This window comes from Hyperolius riggenbachi, chromosome 6 (genome assembly GCF_040937935.1).
Source record: "Hyperolius riggenbachi isolate aHypRig1 chromosome 6, aHypRig1.pri, whole genome shotgun sequence".
NCBI lineage: Eukaryota > Metazoa > Chordata > Amphibia > Anura > Hyperoliidae > Hyperolius > Hyperolius riggenbachi.
This window is the reverse complement of record NC_090651.1, coordinates 289,725,859-289,748,642: the sequence shown is the minus strand read 5'-3', so window position 1 is coordinate 289,748,642 and position 22,784 is coordinate 289,725,859. Positions and strand designations below refer to the sequence as shown.

The window sequence follows — 22,784 nt, the reverse complement described above, 5'->3', positions numbered from 1 at the left end:
TGGCAAACTGCAAACGGGACTTCTTATGCTTTTCTGTTAACCATGCCTTTCTTCTTGCCACTCTTCCATAAAGGCCAACTTTGTGCAGGGCATGACTAATAGTTGTCCTGTGGACAGATTCCTCCACCTGAGCTGTAGATCTCTGCAGCTCGTCCAGAGTCGCCATGGGCTTCTTGACTACATTTCTGATTAGCGCTCTCCTTGTTCGGCCTTTGTGCTTAGGTGGACGGCCTTGTCTTGGTAGGTTTACAGTTGTGCCATACTCCTTCCATTTCTGAATGATCGCTTGAACAGTGCTCCGTGGGATGTTCAAGGCTTTGGAAATCTTTTTGTAGCCTAAGCTTGCTTTAAATTTCTCAATAACTTTATCCCTGACCTGTCTGGTGTGTTATTTGCACTTCATGGTGTTGTTGCTCCCAATATTCTCTTAGACAACCTCTGAGGCTGTCACAGAGCAGCTGTATTTGTACTGACAATAGATTACACACAGGTGCACTCTATTTAGTCATTAGCACTCATCAGGCAATGTCTATGGGCAACTGACTGCACTCAGACCAAAGGGGGCTGAATAATTGCGCACACCCCAATTTGCAGTTATTGATTTGTAAAAAATGTTTGGAATCATGTATGATTTTTATCCACTTCTCACGTGTACACCACTTTGTATTGGTCTTTCACGTGGAATTCCAATAAAATTGATTCATGTTTGTGGCAGTAATATGACAAAATGTGGAAAACTTTTTATAGTGTATGCATACACAATCAGGCAGAGGAAAGTAAGGGAGGAAGTGACATCCTGATTGGCTTCAAAATAGCCACACTTAAAATGGGAAATGCTAAGGATTTTCTCCTCTTTTTTTTTTTTTTTTTTTTTTACTGTAGAAAAATCACTAAAATCAAACCGTGGACAATGCAATACCTGTTATATAAGTAGAGCAAGTATTTATCTACTTATACATGTGGGTTTTTTTCTGAGATAGTATGGCTGACAGCTCCTCTTTAAGCTGCAGTACAAAGTCTCCGGCTCCTCATTTCCTTTCTGCCGGACATAACAGGGCCTCAGCAGAGGAAGGAGCAGCTTATCTGTGATCTGGGTAAACTGCATATGAAGTGACCGCAAAAGATTTCAGGCATTTCTGCCATATGTACTGTATATATGTAGCTTGTTTATCTGGAACTTGAAAATATATTGTTGATCACAGACTGGATGATGTCTATAGTATAAGAACAAACTACTATAATTAGAAGAGAGTGTATTATAGATCCTTTCATTGTCATAACTGTAAGCATTTGTCCTCTGGAAATCTGAATTTGCTTTGACTCAGCCAGTCTGCTAATCGCTTCATTTTGGCTCTAATGAATAATTTTAGAATGTATGATGCAAAAAGTTCTTCATTTTAGATTTGCTGTTTTTATTATACAGGAGCTTGACAACTAATGGATTATTGGAAAGAGATTCATTTTGTGTGGAGTGAGAGGTGGCCTTTGCATTGCCAGGACATTACTGTGGTCTCCTGTTTGCTTGAATGTATTATATAGATTGAGTTTCTGCTATCACTTTTTAACACGGGCCTGAACTCAGAACTTCCTCTCTGCTCTAAAGCCTCATCTACACGCGTAGATGAGGCTCCGATGTTACTTCTCAATCGAGCCGCTGATGTGGCTCGATTGATAAGATCCGACAGGTCTGATTCCCTGCTCGTTCCCCGCGAGGGGACAATGGCAGGGAATCGAGCGGAAGATAAGCGGCACGGGGACGAGCGGGTATCAAATCCGGCGGGACGCGGCAGGTACGCGGAAGAGGCGGTCCGGCGGCTAATCGAGTCGCCGGATCGGAGCCTCATCTACTCGTGTAGATGAGGCTTAAAAGAGAAGCAACAGCTTAATTACCTTTACAGAAAAACATTTTTGTTACAGATGATATAACTCCTGCAATAAATCTGAAATGTCTACTTCCTGGTTTCATGGAAGCAGAGAAAGGGTTAATATCTTGTGTTTACATATTAGCTGTGCCTGCACAATTCCTATGCTGACAAGCTGAGAGCTCAAATTACACTTATGATTACTTGAAAATCAGGGAGAATTGAGCAGGTTCTTCTCTCTAAATACACACAGGGTGGATTTTTTTGTGTTTTTCCTTGTCCTGTGCAAGCGTTCAGGTCCACTTCAAGTAGTTCTATGCTGGGACGTCCCTTAATAATCAAGGTAAAAGAATAATATGATACACAGTGACACATAACAAATTAATAGATTAATTTTTGTTTATTCACTTCTAGGTCATTTTTTCAGCCTAAACCAGGAGGGGCTGCGAAGAAAGAAGGAAAAAAATCAGATGCCCTCGATTCTCAAAAAGAGAAGAAAGAGAAGCGTTCACCAAGCAATAAAAAGTAAGCATATAGATATTCCGTCTAATATTTGTAAATGCTATTGATTTTATTCATCACCAGATTTACCAATAAGCACAGCACATCTTGGACTTTGGCACTTTTTATCTGTTTCCCACTCTCACAAGTGTTTTTTTCTAAGCCACACAGGAGTTTTATGACCTGCCATTACTTGTAAGTGAGCGTTAAACAGAGAAATAGTCATTTAGTCATACATCCTGAACTCCTACAGTAAGGAAAAGAAGGAACACAGGGCAATTCTGTGTAGGACTGGAACTGCACATGTTTCTCTCGTGTTAGATTTAACTTCAGGTATCCTTTACAGTACAGGCAGAAATAGAATTTGTGAACACAACCTGAGTAGACTGGTGCTACCCGCACTTGGCAATAATTGTTTGTTTTACAATTGCTGCAATCATTTCTCAAATCAACTGGGAAATTAAAAGTTGGCAGTGTATTAAGTCGGTGACAACACTTAGACCATATACATATGATTCAAGTGTAGCTAAAGGTAACATTCAAATAGTGTAATTTAGTTTAGGAGAGAGTCGAGAAAAATGAGAAGTGGTGTGTGTCAGGTTTTACTGCTGTATTTGTTTCTGTTGTAAATATTACCGTCACAGCCTGAGATAAAACAGGAAGTAACTGATAATCTCCCCAAACCGTGGACAGATGCAACCTTTACTGGTTGTCACTGACATAGGTGCCCATTTTGGGGAGAAAATTCCTGTTCTGGTAGCTACTGTAAAATTTTGAAATTCACCTAACTTACTATTCTAACTATTGCATTTGTCCGAAGCTGATAGAGTACTGAGTTTTGGTCAAAACTTCCATGCTTGTTTCGATACTAGACTGCTTAGTGTCACATAAATGGAAGTCAGTGGGTGGATGGACTGTGCTCCTTCTTGGAGTCATCTTGTTTGTGCCTTTGCTGTAGACTCCGGTGACCTTTGCTTTAGTTTTCGGTGATCGAGAGTGACTTGGTCACAAGGCAGCACTAGACTGAAAGCCTCAGTAATATGGTCGGTGGAAGGGAACCAGCTGCTGACTGTACTTATTGATGGTACAAATTTGCAGTTAGAGGTTACACAGTCACATCCCTAGAATCCAGAAATGATTATTAGTTAAAACACAACAGAGGCAGTTTTAAAACATTGTAATGTATATGTTGGTGGCATTCAGATGAGGTCAGAGGTAAAAGGCTAAGCTGTGAGGTCAATCTGAAAACTACAGTCTTCACACATGAACATTAAACTCTGCTATGGGCAACCAGCACGGCCAGATTTCTGGTAAGGCCCAGGCTTAGGGCGGAGAAGTGCAAGGGGCGGGTAGGGAGCGACAGATGCAATTTCCCACAATTGTGTAGACTGTGTCGCACAGGTTTCCCAGGTCCATCCACAGCTGCCTCCTTTGCTCTGCTCATTGCAACCTGACGCGTGAAGTGGATAGCTAGACACTGAGACAGAGAAAGTGCCTCATCTGATGTGGTGCACAGTGTTCAGCAGCCACACAGTCATTGCAGCCTTGCACGCTGTCATACTTTACTCTCCGGCTCCGCCCTGCTGCCCTATCAAGGGCTTGGAGGGGTGGGGAAGTCTCATAACTGACCTTGCACGTCAGTCTAGAAATGTTGAGGGGTTGCTGCACTGCTGGGGCTGACAAAGTCCCAGAGTGAAGGCACAGAGCAAGACCTCCATGGAAAAGATCCAGGATGGTACATAGTTACTTGGTTATTTGGGTTGAAAAAAGACACCTGGCCATCGAGTTCAACCACACATATCCCTGTTGATCCAGAGGAAGGTGAAAAACCCTTACAAGGCATAGTCCAATTAGCCTCAAAAGGAAAAAAAATCCTTCCCGACTCCAGATGGCAATCAGATAAAATCCCTGGATCAATACGACCAGGATGTGAAGAGAAAGAGGGTAGCTCATCCGGTAAAATTACAAACTAATCTGTTTTCGGCTGTTATAATGAAAAATATTAATTCACTGTTGCCAACTCTGCTCAAGGTTGAGTGAGGAACTCCATGGAGGAGGGAGCACTTATTTTGACAGACAGCACTCTTGTCATGGTGAGCAGCACTCTTGCCCGGGGGCAGTGCACTGATGTGGGGAGGGCAGCACACTGGTATGGGTGTAAGACTCTAAATGAGAGCAGCACTGGAGCTGGGGAATTATATGTGGAGGGCAACTAGGACAAGACAAATAACGTTTATATTGTGCCTTTCTCCTGGCGGACGCAAAGCGCCAGAGCTACAGCCACTAGGGTACACTCTATAGGCAGTATCCGTGTTAGGGAGTCTTGCCCAAGGTCTCCTCACTGAATAGGTGTTTGCTTACTGAGCAGGAAGAGGCAAGATTGGAACCCAGGTATCCTGTGTCAGACAGAGCCCTTCACCAGTACACTATCCAACCACTGCACTAGAGGCCAAGAGGAGCTAGAAACAGGGGCACTATTATTATTTATAGCACTGACACCTTCTGCAGCACACTACAGAGTACATTGTCCTGTCACTGACAGTCCCCAGAGGAGCTCACAGTCTAATTCCACCATAGTCATAGTCTAATGTTCTACCATATTATTATTTATACAGCACTGGCATCTTCTGCAGCACTTTACAGAGTACATAGTCATAGCTGTGTGCTTATTCTACTATACTGGCTGTATACTTATTCTATTTAAAGGGATAATAATCCGAACATTTATATAGCGCTTTTCTCCTGTCGGACTGAAAGCGCTCAAGAGCTGCAGCCACTGGGATGTGCTCAAGAGGCCACCCTGCAGTGTTAGGGAGTCTTGCCTTTAACTCCTTACTGAATAGGTACTGACCCTAGCCAAGATTCAAACCCTGATCTCCCATGTCAAAAGATCAGTATGAAAGCCAGGCTTCTTGCATTTATAACAACTGACATGTGGATGAAAAGTAATATGAACGGGCACATTTTGTTTAATTTGGTATCTCTTCCCTTAGAGTGCCACCCTAGCTGCAATACCAGAGTTTTGCCGACAGATGACGGTGGTGTCACAAAACATGAATGCAGCTGTGCTAAGTCTGTTGTGTTACACTGTATGTTGGAGAGCAGTGGATGAATCATCCCGCGAGATCTTTTCTCTGTTTTACATAAAGACAGTGTCTGCATCTTTGCTGTACAATATGCAGTGCAATGTAGTAAGCGTACTAATGAATAAAATCGGTTTTCTAAAGGAAAGTGGCATTCTCTACAGGTAGACACCCCTCCCCCGATACAAAGGCCTAAACATGTAACATTTGATTCTGTGGGAACAAATGAAACATTTTTTCCCAAAACATCTTGTAGTTTTTGGGAAAATCAATAAAAAAAAATAAATACAAAGAACAAAATGTTTTTTAATCCAGTAAAATGACATTTTGCTGTAGTGCACTGAGGATACAGGGGGACAGAAGTGACACAGTGAGGGGGCAAAGGGGAATAAAGGGGGGCACTGAAGGCACATGGACGACAGAGATGGCACAGTGTTTTAACTTAAGAACTGATTCAGGTTAAGAACAAACCTACAGTCCCTATCTCTTTTGTTAACCGGGGACTACCTGTACAGTCAACTGCTAGTGACATGACATAGATATGTCTTAACATATTATATTGGCATTCATTGGTCAATAGTTGTCTGCTGTATGTATTTATAAAATGACATTCATTCCATGCTTTGCCACTGGTTTTCTTAAAGGAACACTATCAATTAACATGTTCAATTAAGATAGGAAATGTTTGGGAAATGCTACTAAGTACTGGTATATACATTTGAATTATTCTCTTTTGTACTGTTATCTAATTCCTTTCACACTTTTCTGATGGCAGATCTGACAGCAGAGTAAACCATGAGGGGAGGGGGGAATTCCCTCACACTTCATCTGTTAACCCTGTGTATGCGAGAAAGCCCTGCCTGTCTCTGACTGAGCTCTATGCAGAAAGCAGAGGAAATGTATTTAATGTGCAACATAAACATTTGTAATTGTGTGTGAAACCTGATAGGCTTTTTATATATCTCTGCTTCAATATTACACTGTTCTAGACGATGTGCTTTTATCATTAACCAAACCCCTGTTATCTTTGCCTATCTTGCAAAAAGAACTGCGAGAGTTCGGTTTGTACTCAAATTATAAAATTAACTATTCAAAATCAGAAGTGATGTCTTTCTATTTATCTCCCTCTGAATTGTTATCATTGAGAGATAATTATGCTTATAAATCACAATCAAACTCTCTAAAATATTTAGGGGTGTTGATTCCTCGACAAACGAATGAGGCAGTACAGCTGAATATTGTTCCAATGATTCAGAGAATTAATAGAGATTTATCTAAATGGGACTCTTATCATATATCCTGGATTGGTAGGATGACTTCATTTAAAATGAATTCCCTTCCTAAATTGGTTTATTTAATGTTGGTTATGCCTCTATGGATCCCACGCTCCCTTTTTCAACCTTTGCAAAAGAAATGATTCCACTTTATTTGGCATCACAGGCCTCCAAGAATTGCACGTCGCATTCTTATGCTCCAAAGGCAATATGGGGGCCTGTCTGTGCCGAATATATATATAATTATTATATTGCATGTCAAATCAGGCAAATGTTGGCATGGGGATCAAAAACACCTCATGCACCTTGGGCTCCGATAGAATTTATGGAATTTGCACCCTGGCACCCTAGTTATGCTCTATTTTATGTAAATAAATCAGTCCCTCCTGGCACCAAAATCCTCACATCTATCACAGTTAATGTAAAGCTCTGGAACTATCTATGCAGTTCTATGACCTTACTCCCTAAGGACACAAGTCTTCAGCCAATTTTTGGTAACCCTCAGTTTCTTCCAGGAATGCCAGAGAAATCTTTCTTAAACTGGAAAGCAAATCAGGTTCTTTGGGTGGAGGATCTGTTGGATCCGTTTACAAATCAATTTTACTCTTTTGAAACCTTGAAGGATCGCCTTCACCTGGAGGACTCACATTTTCTGCAATATCAACAAATAAGAAGTTTTCTCCACACAATCTCACCTTCTTTGATATTTCCGGGTAAATCAGAGTTTGATCGAATTTGGGAGATGGGCCCTACATCCAAAGGCATCATTTCTCAGTTGTATTCCTGGCTTAATAACCCAACCAAGGACTCACCGGATTTTCAACTGTTATATGAAATACTGGGACGCTAAGTGTAATACTACCACCTCCCTAGAGGAGTGGTCTAAGATCTGGTCGAACATAGCTAAAACGTCACTCTGCGTAACTACTAAGGAGAACATTTATAAAATCTTAATGTTGTGGTATAGAACTCCTGAACGTTTGCAAAAATGTTATCATTCTGTTTCACCTTTATGTTGGCGAGCTTGTGGTCAAGTTGGTTCAATGTTCCATTTGTTTTAGGACTGCCCCAAAATACAACAATACTGGGTTATGATCAGAGATACCATACATTCGCAGATAGATGTAGAGATTCCTGGGGATCCTTGGATGTGTTTTAGGCAAACCTATTCCAAAAATTAGAACACATATCCAAGGATTGGTGAATCATTACCTGACAGCAGCAAGATGTTTGCATGCATATCATTGGAAAGATCCCAAATGCCCAACAAAACAAGAGTTTTTGGCAAGGGTTGCGAAAGTTTATAAACTAGAATATCTTTCTGCTCAACTATCAGATAATGTCCTCAGATTTAACAAGGTGTGGGAAAGGTCTCCTCTTTACTTGGGATGAAATTCTGATTAGAGATGATTGCAAAATTGGCAGTGCCCTTTTGATATCAAAACTTAAATAGGGAAAAAGGAAGCTCAGACTCTTTTTCTTTTCTTTCTTTCTATCTCTTATTTCTTTTTCTTTTCTATCTCTATCTTTATTTTTCTCTCTTGTTCTATGTTCAAAAAGTAAAAATCATTGGGAAGTTCTCTGGGTATTTTACTGTTCCAGAGTATACATTATTGAGAGAGATTATATGTTCGGGGATCACGGGTCCCTATAGTTTCTACCCTAAGATAACTAATGTAAGCTATCTGTATGTTGCTCTGGACTTAAGCTCAGTGAGTTTATAATCACAGTTTATAAATGTCATATATTTTGTACTACTCTTTATACTAAATGTACATGAACGTCTTTTACTATCTGCACACTGCGCCTTTTGTATTGTTATACGCTACTACTTCTCAATAAAAAATTTGAGTACAAAAAAAATATTACACTGTTCTTAGCATGCCAGACTGCAGATATTCATACCTTTGCAAATGAGACATTCCAAATGTAGCTAAAATCTACACACAATGAATTAATGCTTTTGCCTCTGATATTTAAAGGGATTCTGACCTCTGAAAATAATCAAAATTGGTACTTACCTCGGGCTTTTTGCAGCCCACCATAGGTTGGGAGGGCACACGGCGGCCATTAGTCATCATCACGGCGGCCATCATGACTGTACTGCGCATGCGCGATTAAACCGCCCATGCGCAGTACAGTCACGCTGACTGATGTGATGACGACTAACGTCATTTTCCAGGAAGAGAGGGCCCGACATTCGGGCCCGGTGTCGCCGGGAGCCATTTGTGCGGAGAGACTGGGAGAGGAGCCAGGACGCCGCCGTGGGCCCTCCCGACCTATGGTGGGCTGCAGAAAGCCCAAGGTAAGTACCAATTTTGATTATTTTTAGAGCTTGGAGTCCCTTTAACATGAAAAGTAGGAAATTGTTTACACAGCTACTTACACATTATTTGTACATTGTAATTTTAGAACACTTGGTTTGATAGTGTTCCTTAAACAGTTTTCATGTTTTGCAGAGCTCGTGAGCGTCCCCTAAAGGAGAGAAATGGAACAGCCAAAGCTGATATTGCTGAGTCTCCCATAAAACGTTCTACAAAGAAGTCTGCAAGAGTTTTAGACAGCGAAAGTGAAGATGAAGAAAAGATGGAAGTGGAAACCACAAAGACAGACAACGCTGAAACTCCTGAAAAACAGCAAAAAGCAAAGGTGAGCCAATCCCAGGTAGCATTGCTTTCAGTGACAGACAGCTGTTGTGCTGCTTCTTCACCTGTGCATAAATTGTGACATACAGGTAGCCCCCGACTTATGAACGTCCAACTTACCAACGACCCACCGATAGGAACGGCATGGATTCTGTTTCCATGGGAACAAGCCAAACATTTTTCTTTTGTATAAGCAGGTACAGAGGGCACAGCGGGAGGGATGGCAGCGCTTTTAAACTGAAGCTTTACCTGAGTGATGTAACTGCATGGATGCGCAGAGCTCCAGTATGTGGACTACATTACACACCTAGCATTCAAAACAGGCAAAGGGGGGTGTTAGCTTCAGTAAATAATATGTGCACTGATTATTCCCTACTGGACTTCCCCACGGCGGTGACGTACCCCCCGGGGAAGACCTAACACTAGTCTAGCGATAAAAACCTAATATTCCTCAGCTGCTAATCATAAAATGGTATACACATTTCATTAAACAGACAGACAGATAAATGACAGCGCTCAAGGCTGCACCTGCAATGTAATGTTTAGATTAGAATTAGTACATAATTTGCATATGCTTTGCATTCAAGGCATGCATTTAGCTCAGTGGGGCTTTGCATTGCCTCTGTAGGCTTACGTTGCAGGTGCAACCTTGAGCGCTGTCATTTATCTGTCTGTCTGATGAAATGTGTATATCATTTTATGATGAGCAGCTGAGGAATATTATGTTTTTATCGCTAGACTAGTGTTAGGTCTTCCCCGAGGGGGTACGTCACCGCCGTGGGGAAGTCCAGTAAGGAATAATCAGTGCACATATTATTTACTGAAGCTAACACCCCCCTTTGCCTGTTTTGAATGCTAGGTGTGTAATGTAGTCCACATACTGGAGCTCTGCGCATCCATGCAGTTACATCACTCAGGTAAAGCTTCTGTTTGAAAATGCTGCCATCTCTCCCGCTGTGCAAATTAAATGTAAGTATACTAGTGGCCAGCTGCATTCATTGCTTCAAATTTACTTTCAAAAATGTTTAGATTAGAATTAGTACATAATATACATCTGCTTTGCATTCAAGGCATGTATTTAGCCCAGTGGGGCTTTGCATTGCCTCTGTAGGCTTACATTGCAGGTGCAGCCTTGAGCGCTGTCATTTATCTGTCTGTCAGGTACAGAGACAACAAAATACCCTTTGTATACAGAGGGTATTTTGTTGTTTATGTAGGATTTCAAGTGCTGTGAAGGTTAAATTAACTTTTGGGGTGACCTGACACCCTACCCTCTTTTTAGGGGACATACCTACAATTATTAAAATTATGGCTGGTTTAAACCCCCCCCCCCCCCCCCCCCCCATACAGATGGTATTTAGTTGTTTATGTAGGATTTCAGGTGCTGTGAAGGTTAAATGTCAGGTACAGAGGGCAGATGAGGCACAGAGGGGCAGGGCTGTGGAGTCGGAGTCGTGGAGTCGGAGTCGTGGAGTCGGGCAATTTTGGGTGCCTGGAGTCGGGAAAAAATGCACCGACTCCGACTCCTAATGAATTTGTAACTGTAATTAAAATAGAAAATATGATAAAATGTTCTATTTCTCAGATAATAGTCATTAAAAATAATGTATATATACAGTATATATACAGTAATAGCTGTGCTTAGTCCACAAAAATGAAATAAACCAGTCAAAATTAGTTACTTGTGCTGCTTCAATAAAGCAGTCCCCGTATTTTTAAGGTCAGATATACATATCTGATTGTGACTGTATATATGATGTGTACACAGGAATCTCTTATATATACTAAATAACATCTATGCTGTAAGAATAAAGCCTAATGTGTAGCTGTGTCACTAATAGAGATGGTCAACGAGATGGAAATAATTCTGCATTGATGCTGATTTATGCAAATGTATGCACTCCCTTTGCTGATGAAATCAAATAATGTGATATGTTATTAAAATTTGGTTTGGTGACTACAAATTAAAGGGTAACTGAAACGGATGAAAAGTAAAGTTTTATACATACCTGGGGCTTCCTCCAGCCCCCTTCAGGCTAATCAGTCCCTCGCTGTCCTCCACCACCCGGATCTTCTGCTATGAGTCCTGGTAATTCAGCCAGTCAGCGCTGTCCGGCCGCATGCCGCTCCCACAGCCAGGAACATTCTGCACCTGCGCAATAGTGCTGCACAGGTGTAGTATGCTCCTGGCGGCGGAGTGTGTGCATGCGCACTACGCCTGACTGGCTCAAGTACCTGGACTCATAGCAGAAGATCCAGGTGGTGGAGGAGGACATACAGGGACTGATTATCCTGAAGGCGGCTGGAGGAAGCCCCAGGTATGTATAAAACTTTAATTTCATCTGTCTCAGGTTTACTTTGTTACACAGTAGTACTATACTCTACATATGCACTCCCCACAGAGCTGCAGGAATCCACTGAGAATGCTGTCCACATTGAACACAGAGGTGTTGTCTGTTTACAATCTCCTCATTCCCCTGCAGAGTACCTGCACATCATTCTTACATGTACCCACACTTACATTGCCTAGGGCCTGATAGATGTTCTTTGTTCCGGTTTGTACCTTTTACAAGTACTCTTACCAAGGACTAGTTTTAGTCTAAAGGGAATAAATATAGTAGTCTACATATCCTTCTCACTTCAGTTGTCTTGTAAAATTCCTAAGCGTTGGCAGTTAAGAGACGAATTTCATGTTACATACTTTTAATCAACAAAATTGTAATATGCAAATTAGAGGAGTCGGAGTCGTGGAGTCGGAGTCGGTGGAATCCTAAACTGAGGAGTCGGAGTCGGTGGATTTTTGGACCGACTCCACAGCCCTGCAGAGGGGGACACTGGAGGCACAGGGGGGCACAGAGGAGGTACAGGGGACAGAGATGGCACAGTACTCCAACTTACGGACAGATTCAGGTTAAGAACAAACCTAAAGTCCCTATCTCGTTCGTTAACCGGGGACTACCAGTATAGGATTATACAGTAGTATGACCCTTGAAATGTAAAACAGCAAAAATTTCTGTCTCCTATGGAGAGTTTGTATTAAATCAATTATGGTAAATTACCTTCTTCCACAGAGGCTTGTTTTTATATAGTGGTATTTTCTATAGCTGAAAGGGCCACTAGGTGGCACAGTCTCATCTTTTATTATCTTATACTGTTTACTACTATCTATGAATTAATTCTCCTCCGTATACTAACGCTTTTTTTTTACCCTGTTCTGTTCATTGTACCATATTTTCTTCATAATGGAAAATGTGGCACGAATTACGCTGTTAGGGGAGAGATTACAACATTAAACAATGTTACGCCGGGACAGTACAGCATTAAATAATGGTACACAAAATAGTCATGTAACCATGAGCAAAGGTGCACAGATTGCAGTGTAGGGATAAATATAGCTGACGAGTCAAAAAAATTAAAGGTGGGGAGGGGATTTATGTCCTAGGGAGGGAGTTGCAACTTAGAAGATGGTGGGTATGCAGTGGTGAACAGATGGGTCTTAAAGAGAACCTGAGGTGGCATATGATAACCCTAATAGGACCAAGAGGCATGCCGTGTGCACAATGACATGTCTCTGGGTCATTGTACTGCCGCTGCCAGCCCCCCCCCCTCCCCTGCGCCGCGCTGCACCCCCTTCAAAGATCGAGAGGCTAATGACAATCTGCTTGTCGCTAGCTGGCTTTATTTATGTGAGGCTGTCAGTCAGCCTCTTAGTATCTCCCCCTCGCTAAGATGCTCCCCCCGCAGCTCTCCGCCTCTGTTAGCTTCCACCAATAGGAAGCCAAGCTGTGACCCAGGAAGTACTTCCTGGGTCACGGCTTGGGTGGATGTTCTTTGTGAATGGCAGCGCCGTCTCATAGACAGCTGCGGGCATGCACACGGGGACTTAAATCAACGACCTGTGTTCCCATTCATTGATCTAGCAGATACCGATCAGCGGCGTTAACGAGCGCAGGGGCAGGCGAGCGGGAACGCGCGGCAGGAAGAGACGGTAGCGGGGAGGGACGGAGTAGCTACTCCCCTGCAAGCAGTTATGGCATTTTACAGGGACGTAGTTACTCGTCCCGGGGAGGGGAAGTGGTTAAAGCATGTCAGCCATTTTGTCTGTTTGTCCATTTTGTGTGGGTCTTATGGCTGGTACTGTGTTGTGGATTCCTATACTTAGCTAAAGAGTTTGTTTTGTTACAATTTTCATGCATCTATACCCTTACTGGTGTGTGTTGTTTTTCAGTCCGCATCACAGGGAGCAATAATCCATCACACTGTACACAAGCATTAACACATTTGTCATTTACACTCTGCTTTAGGGTCTTAACCTCTCTGGCGGTAAGCCCGTGCTGAGCACAGGCTATGCCGCCGGAAGGCACCGCTCAGGCCCCGCTGGGCCGATTTGCACAATTTTTTTTGCTACACGCAGCTAGCACTTTGCTATCAGCGTGTGCAATGCGATCGCCGGCGCTACCCGCCGAACCACCGCTATTCGTCGCGCCGCGGCCCCCCCCCCAGACCCCATGCTCTGCCTGGCCAATCAGTGCCAGGCAGCGCTGTGGGGTGGATCGGAGTCCCCTTTGACGTCATGACGTCAGTGACGGGGGAAGCCCTCCAGGAGATCCCGTTCCTTGAACGGGATCTCCGATCGCCGGAGGCGATGCCGCTGAGCAGCGGCTATCATGTAGCGAGACCTTGTCTCGCTACATTAAAAATTATTTTTTTATTTTTTTTTTTAGAACGGATTTGCTGCAAACCGCCAGGAGGGTTAAATATATGATCATTGGGTGATGTTTATCACTAGCCACTTGTTACAGCAGGTGCTGCTCAAGCTCTGACACTACAAGTCCTATGTAGGTTGCCACGTCTCTCCATAACGCTTTGAATCGTGTGCTTATGCCAGAGTATCATTCACTGGTTCTGGGCTCCTTGCCAGAAAATAACTAAAAATATTACTTTGATGTGAGTACAGTAGGAATAAAACTCCTCTTGTTTACCGGAAAAACATATGTATAGATAAATAGCCAAAGTGTACCTCCAGTCACAGAAACAGAACAGTGCTCTCCTTGTGGCTATACCAAAATTCAATGGTCCATTATCATTTGAGGGTTTTTGTTTAGTTTTCCTTCTGTTGTATCCAGAAAATTTTATGCACAAATTGCTTATTACTGTAATTCTTATTTCTCTAGTCTCTTTTTCAGTGAAAAATGTATGTGTCAGGACTCATCTCTGAGTGTTAGGAATTGTGGATGTGTGCTGCTTTGGTGTTGTAACCAATATTTGGGTGTCTGGGAGTGTGGCTTTAATAGTCAGGGGCTGTTAGCTCATAAACACTGCCCTGACTAGCAGAAGCCCCACCCCCTGATTTACCTCCGAGTTTGTCAGAGTAGCCAGAAGATGTTGCTTTAGTTTACAACTGAGATTGATGCATTATGTAATGTTTTCAGATTGATAGACTTGCCCAACTAGTGAAAAACTGATCAAAAGCTCAGGTAGGGCCTGGGGTGATCAGTCTTGAGTGGTAGGGAATCATCAGTGGTCGTATGGCTTTGTACTGCATTGATCCATATAAAGCTAGTGGTGATAACTGTTCAATCAACCTTTGGAGAAAATTTGATTACAATCGATTGGTGCAAGGCTGTAAACCAATCGCTACCTATTGATATATTTTGCAAGTAGGGAAATACTAATCGTTTGCTGAATGCAAGAATAAGTAGGAAAATTCATTCAGATTTTCTGTACACTTTACAAGGAAAACTTTATTTAGATGAGTAAGTTCACTTATCCATTAAATAACTTCATGAAATTCTGACCGTTGTGTTGTGCCTGGAGTTGCTTTATACGACCACTACACCTAAGGCCCGTTACAATAACGAGCGCTAGGCCTCTCCCCTCACAACCCGCCAACCCTCCCGCCCCAGTCGCCGCCGCATTGCCCACAGGTCAGTGCGCATGCACGCCTGCAACATGTATCCACGCGCACACGCTCATTCCCCTGCCCTCGTCCTCCTGCAGTCCCAACATCTGCCCATGTGCCGCACATACGCGGTTAGCCAAACGTAAAGACAAAGGAGGATGCAGGGACACGCGGATTATTATACAGGATTTCACAAAACTGTTTTAAATAAAAGTATGTTGTTATTCAGTACTAAAGGGATAGTAAGTGCTCTGGTGGGTTAGAAGCAGGTTGAGACAGATATACATCCCTCTTGGTATTCTTTCATATCTCCAGCTAATCTCTCTTAAATTCCTATCAGGCTCAATTATTATTATTTATTGTATTTATAAAGCGCCAACATATTACGCAGCGCTGGACATTAATTTAGGTTACAGACACTATTTAGGGGTGACATTCAGCAATATGACAATACAGGAATACAAGAAAACCAGATCATGCAGCACAGTATGAGTACCAGGTAATGCTTAGTCAGTCACTGGATGAAGCATGGAGATTAGGCAAGTCAGGTTCACTCAGATGCATAGCATGAGTGCACAGTAATGGAGGTGCATGATCAGGTAGGACCCTGCCCAAAGGCTTACAATCTAGAGGGAGAGGTAGGGACACGATAAGTAGGGGACCAGGATTCAGCTGTGGGTTTAGAGCAATTGTGAGGGGTGGTAGGCCAGAGTGAAAAGGTGAGTTTTGAGGGCCTCAATAGGGACTCAATAGTAGAGTCTTTGTGCTAATCACCAGTAGAGTCTTTGTGCTAATCACCTTTCAGTTTTCATGAATTACCCACTATGCATACATTTACATTAAATATTAGTGTTTTATTTGTTAGGTACTCTTCATCACATTTAGGATAGTTTTTTAGGCGCTCCATTTATTTCTTGGTATACAGCATCCCTCCTAAGTGACTGCTGCAAGTAAATGAGTTACAGGATACCTGGAGGGAGTATTGTATTTCATACGGTTAAATAGTTTGGGATTGAGTGGGTTTTGTCAGTGATACTCCATTCTGGTGAAAGCCTGATGACAGGGCTGTCAGTAGATTTAAATTGAGCAAGGCATGGCAATTATCCTATATTATTAAACGGAAAAACGCCATGCCTGACTATTCTGTAGAAAGACTAGCCTCACATTAGCTTTTTAAATGATTTGAATATGTGTGAATGCAGATCACATTCACATAAGTTTCTAAAAAGCAAAGAGCTATTGCATTCTTTTCAAAAGTACCAAGATAAGGAAGTAGATGAGGCATCATCCAGTGCTTAATGGTTTTTTTTTTTTTTTTTAGCAATCCAGCACCCCACACAGACCGTATAGCAACATTCAGTGAGATAACGGCCATTTTGCAGGTTGTCCTGCTCCCTCAGTCATCTGTCCAAACAAGAAGTTAAACTCTTTTGGACATTGGAAAGCCTATAAGGAAGTACAAGGGCAAAGGAATGGTGATACTCTGAGGAAGCAGGCCAGCCTCTCGCTGAACTTTGTGTTGGTTGCTGGATTACTAAATAAAAATGTAAGCGGTGGATGTTGCCTTGTCTACTGCCTTATCTTGGTACTACTGAACTGTACATTCATGAGTGCATACATGGGCAGCACGGTGGCATAGTGGTTAGCTCCCTCGCCTTGCAGAGCTGGGTCCCGGTTCCAATCCCAGCCAGGGCACTATGTGCATGGATTTTGTATGTTCTCCCCTGGTCTGCATTGGTTTTCTTTTGGGCACTCCAGTTTCCGCTCACATCCCAAAAACATACACATAAGTTAATTGGCTTCCCCTCAAAAAAATTGGCCCTAGACTACTATTCGTACACTAACAGATATAGACCTAAAACTTGTGGTAGAGATTAGATTGGGAGCCCCTGTCTGAGGGACAGTTAAGCATTAAGACTACATACTCTGTACAGCGCTGTGGAAGATGCCAGCGCTATATAAATACTAAATAATAATACCACTAGGAAGCAGCTAAACGTTACCTTTCAACAGTGCATTTGGTGTTGACCCTATTTATCTAGCATTCTTTTTTTTTTTTTAAATCGGTGAAATTCATTGTTGTCTCTGTATTCTGTTTTAGGTAGTGTCTAGTCCGCATGTTGTCTCCCCTCCAGAAATTACCAGTCCTGTTAATGGTAAGCCCACAGGGACTCCATCTGCCGCTTCACCAGAAGTGCCTATATCTTCCAGCATTCCCAAGCGCAAAACAGGTATGCCATTGTGTAGGACAGAATACAGATTTAAAGAGAGTTGTCACATAAATTCTAATGGCATAATTCTAAAATTCCCCAGGATTACATTATTTTTCCCTTTTTTTGTATAGCTCGCAAGCAGATAACCAAGAGAAAACTGGAAACGACTTTGACAGAACCAATTAAAGAGCAAGAACAGTCAGACATCAATGAGACGGCAGCAAAGTGCCAGAAGATAGAGACAGAAGGTAGCCTTACAAAAAGGCTTCATCTTTATTGATAAGACAATATGATGGTCTATTTTCTACAAACCTTTCATAAAATTAGCAAACAAAAATGCATTCACTTAGAATTATGTGAATCTTATTGACTTTCCCTATTATTGATCTGGTTACATATATGCTCACTTTGTTATATTAAAGGACAACTATCAAAGAACCCTGTAATTCTGGAAACTCTATATACCTTTATAGCTATTATCCAGTAACAACCCACGGCTTTTCATGTGTCTTTAATCACTGTGTGAAGGAAATACCTTGTGTATCATAGCTCTGCTTTCCCAGTCAGCGTCAGTTTTCAGGACCGTTGCCTCTAGATAGGTGCCACTTCCCTATCATTATTCTACTGTTTATTTCTGCCCTTTCTCATAGATCATATGAACACAGCCAAGACATTTTTTCAACTGCAGTGTAGCTTTTAAAGAGAACCTTACTTATGTACTTGGATGCGTAAAGACAAAGGATTGATGCACACAGAGCTGCAGGTGATGATTTATTACACACTGCTCTGAATGCTTTGATGCTGTATCTCTGATTTGTATGGGTTTTGAAGACATTTCAGTCTCAGGATTACAGCCAGTAGGGACTGTTACTGTATGCTGAATGTGCAGGGTATGGCCCCTATCACTGCATGGTGCAGCCCTCCATAATAAAATGTCATATTTTCTTCACACACGCTATGAAAAGATACAAAAAGTCTTTGTATTGGTATTTGCTAGTAATTCCTAGAAATAAATGTGACATTTCAGTTAACTTTGATAGTTGTCTTCTAAGCTTTATACCTCCTCTTATTAACTGGGCAGAGACACCAATTGCCCCATCTCTGCATATGAAAGGTTACCTCCAAAACTCTGTTGGTGGACCTTTGTAAATACCGATTTATATCAAAAGTACATACTTTCCCATCAAAAGCGATTTTCTTCCTCTAGGTTTCACCATGATCTTATTTCCACTGCCGTGGAAGCTGTCACCCATCACTATATCTGTCCCCTAGCACTCTCCTCCCTGATAACTTTCACCACCCTCCCCCTCCTCCCTTGCACCTCACTCTCTGATAGTTTGTGCAGAAGTTTAAAGGGACTCCGAGCAGTGCAGAAACTATGGAAAGATGCATATCATTTTAAAGCTCTCTTTCTCCTCTTTCCAATGATATATAAACCGCCGCCCTACGCCTTTTAGTTTTCGCTATTTTTATGATTGAAATTGCCAGAAAGAGGAGAAAGAGAGCTTTAAAATGATATCCATCTTTCCATAGTTACTTGTATTACACAGGACGACACTTTCCCCAGTGTCAGCAGCTCCATTCAGCAGCTTTAGGAAAAAGTCGCCCTGTGTAATACAATGTAACTATGGAAAGACGGATATCATTTTAAAGCTCTCTTTCTCCTCTTTCTGGCGACACCTAAATCGTCGCCCTACGCCTTTTAGTTTTCTCTATTTTCGCGATTGAAATCGCGGCCGCGGCAATTTCGGTTTATATATCATTGGGAGAAAGAGAGCTTTCAAATGATATGCATCTTTCCATAGTTTCTGCACTGCTCGGAGTCCCTTTAAGTTGTGGGGCAGCTTGGCACATGAGGCTGTTCCCTAAAATGCTGCACTCAATAATGTCTCTGTGCACCTTCCAGACACGGTAGATAAACCTGGAATGGAGTGGAGGAGGCCTCAGAGATGCACAATGGGAAGTAAGAAAGCCAGGGCAGCAATTTGGTAACAGTAAGGGTCTAAGCCAGGCATGGGCAAACTCGGCCCTCCAGCTGTTACGGAACTACAAGTCCCACAATGCATTTGCCTTTATGAGTCATGACTGTGGCTGTCAGACTACTGCAATGCATTGTGGGACTTGTAGTTCCTTAACAACTGGAGGGCCAAGTTTGCCCATGCCTTGTCTAAGTACACTTTTACACCAAAACATCAATGTCATAAACTGATACGAATTGCTGAAAAATGCACAGGCCCTTATGTTGCTATCATCTTATCATCTCTTAGTGATTTTAATTATTATATTAACTTTTCAACAGAAACAGTTAAGTCTCCAAGTAAATCGCAGCCAAAAGAAGAGTCTGAATCATGTGACATTGATGCATCTTCTGAAAATAAAAAAGAAACAAGTAAGATTTGATTTAAAGTGTTTTTACAAACCACAATATATAAAAATAGTTTCTGCCAATCAGCCATGTATATGAACACTAGACCGGCAATCACTGGGTTTCAGCTATCATATCAACATGTATCCACAAATATAATATGAATGCTAAGGGTTCTGCGTATGCTCAAAAGTGTATGTTTATTAATCTTGTGTTTTAAAACAATTGGTAAGCTTAAAGGATACGTCCAGGAATTTTTAAAAAATCTAAAATCCACTTACCTGGGGCTTCCTCTAGCTCCTGGCAGCTGTCCTATGCCCTCGCGCAGATCCGGTGGCTCCGTGTAGACGGAGCAGACCCGGAAGCCAACCTGGCAGCGGAGGACACCGGGAGCCACCGGAGCTGCTGCGAGGGCACAGGACGGCTGCCAGGGGCTAGAGGAAGCCCCAGGTACGTGGATTTTGATTTTTTTTTTTTAAACTGCCTGGACGTATCCTTTAAAACGCCAAAGTGTCAAATAGGAGCTCTGCTATCTTGCTTCAACTCCTGCATACCTCCCACACATTCCTCATGCACACACCAGATCCGGTTATTCCCAAGAAATTTAAATCATGTTTAGGCTACAAAAAGATTTCCAAAGCCTTGAACATCCCACAGAGCACTGTTCAAGCGATCATTCAGAAATGGAAGGAGTATGGCACAACTGTAAACCTACCAAGACAAGGCCATCCACCTAAACTAACAGGCCGAACAAGTAGAGCGCTGATCAGAAATGCAGTCAAGAGGCCCATGGTGACTCTGGACGAGCTGCAGAGATTTACAGCTCAGGTGGGGGAATCTGTCCATAGGACAACTATTAGTTGTGCACTGCACAAAGTTGGCCTTTATGGAAGAGTGGCAAGAAGAAAGCCATTGTTAACAGAAAAGCATAAGAAGTCCCGTTTGCAGTTTGCCACAAGCCATGTGGGAACACAGCAAACATGTGGAAGAAGGTGCTTTGGTCAGATGAGACCAAAATGGAACTTTTTTGGCCAAAATGCAAAACGCTATGTGTGGCGGAAAACTAACACTGCACATCACTCTGAACACACCATCCCCACTGTCAAATATGGTGGTGGCAGCATCATGCTCTGGGGGTGCTTCTCTTCAGCAGGGACAGGGAAGCTGGTCAGAGTTGATGGGAAGATGAATGGGCAATCTTGGAAGAAAACCTCTTGCAGTCTGCAAAAGACTTGAGACTGGGGCGGAGGTTCACTTTCCAGCAGGACAATGACCCTAAACATAAAGCCAGGGCAACAATGGAATGGTTTAAAACAAAACCTATCCATGTGTTAGAAGGGACCAGTCAAAGTCCAGATCTAAATTTAATTGAGAATCTGTGGCAAGATCTGAAAACTGCTGTTCACAAACGCTGTCCATCTAATCTGACTGAGCTGGAGCTGTTTTGCAAAGAAGAATGGGCAAGGATTTCAGTCTCTGGATGTGCAAAGCTGGTAGAGACATGCCCTAAAAGACTGGCAGCTGTAATTGCAGCAAAAGGTGGTTCTACAAAGTATTGATTCAGGGGGCTGAATAATTACACACACCCCACTTTGCAGTTATTTAAAAAAAAAAAAGTTAGGAATCCTGTATGATTTTCGTTCCACTTCTCACATGTACACCACTTTGTATTGGTCTATCACGTGGAATTCCAATAAAATTGATTCATGTTTGTGGCAGTAATATGCCAAAATGTGGTAAATTTCAAGGGGGCCGAATACTTTTGCAAACCAATGTACATGTATATACTGTATATTATATATATTCTTCTGCCTGGATTTTGACTACTCTCTGCCTGCCGCCTGCACCGACTTCTGCCTGGATTTCGACTATTCTGTGCCTGCCTTTTTGTAGTTTCACAATTGTTTAAGTTTACTAATACATTTAATTAATTCAACAAATTTGTGTTCTAGTCTTTATTTATATGCAGAATGTCTACCTGGCTTTTATTCTGGAATATTTTGGTGAGTTATAACTTAAGAATTGGAGGCCTACAATTCTTGAAAAACAGTGTGTACCGATTTTGACTCATTTCAGACAGAAATGCACCACCAGAGAGGTTAACCAGTATATAATTCAAAGATCTCTTTGAAATTTATGCCAACTGGGATTGGACAAGAAGTAAATATTAGCACTGATTTCTGCTCTCATCCAGGCTTCCTTGCATGATTGTCTAAGAAGGAGCTGGAGTTTTTGGGCTGCTTCACACTGACGTCTTGCAAGCTTTTGCCAGACGCTGCGTTCAAACGCTGGTGATTAAACACCAGGGTTAAGACGCTAGCTTTTAAAGGCTTTTGGGAAGCCTTCAAGACTAGCGTTTAGGGTCCCTACACTGTTTTCCCTCCGTTTACCGCCTCTGAATGCAACATGTTACTTTCGAGACAAGACGCTGGGATCTACCGCCAGGCGTTCATGAAAGCCTGCAAAAGCCGGCCCCAAACGCTCCCATTCACTTGAATGGGACGGCAGTAGGTCCCAAAAAACATTGCGTCCGAAAAGTTGCGTTTAACGCCGCAAAAGCGTCCGTGTGAACCAGCCCTTAGTTCCCTATAGATCTGATATTCAAATTACTTTTTCATTTTTCTCTAGTTAAATCTGACGTAGAGGAGGACACAGAGCAGTCTGCCATGGATATATCATCTGAGAAAACAGAAGAAACAAGTAAGTGTATAATCACAGATTAAATAGTTATCTGTGCAGATAATTGTGCTACTATATTTAGGTCCATGTAGTAGCTGATTACACACGTAACTGCTGATGATAATCTCCAATCCATAGTCCACTGTGATAAATGTGTACTGCCTAGCTTTTTTCCAGTAGAGATGAGCAGAAGGTTTGGATGGGAAAAAAAACCTTTTATATTACCACAACTGTAATCTGTACAAATATAACATCAAACT

The 22,784-nt window shown here is 42.2% G+C and overlaps 1 protein-coding gene across 1 annotated transcript in view; it reads left to right on the top strand.

The window, feature by feature from the left end:
• LIG1 (DNA ligase 1) overlaps positions 1 to 22,784 on the top strand; it is a 156,446-nt gene that overhangs the window by 45,606 nt on the left and 88,056 nt on the right. Inside the window, exons 3-8 of the mRNA XM_068241007.1 lie at positions 2,277 to 2,387; positions 9,180 to 9,369; positions 17,369 to 17,498; positions 17,612 to 17,728; positions 19,780 to 19,869; positions 22,474 to 22,545. Of these exons, the coding sequence (XP_068097108.1) occupies positions 2,277 to 2,387; positions 9,180 to 9,369; positions 17,369 to 17,498; positions 17,612 to 17,728; positions 19,780 to 19,869; positions 22,474 to 22,545 (710 nt within the window). The remainder of the gene's footprint in view (positions 1 to 2,276; positions 2,388 to 9,179; positions 9,370 to 17,368; positions 17,499 to 17,611; positions 17,729 to 19,779; positions 19,870 to 22,473; positions 22,546 to 22,784) is intronic.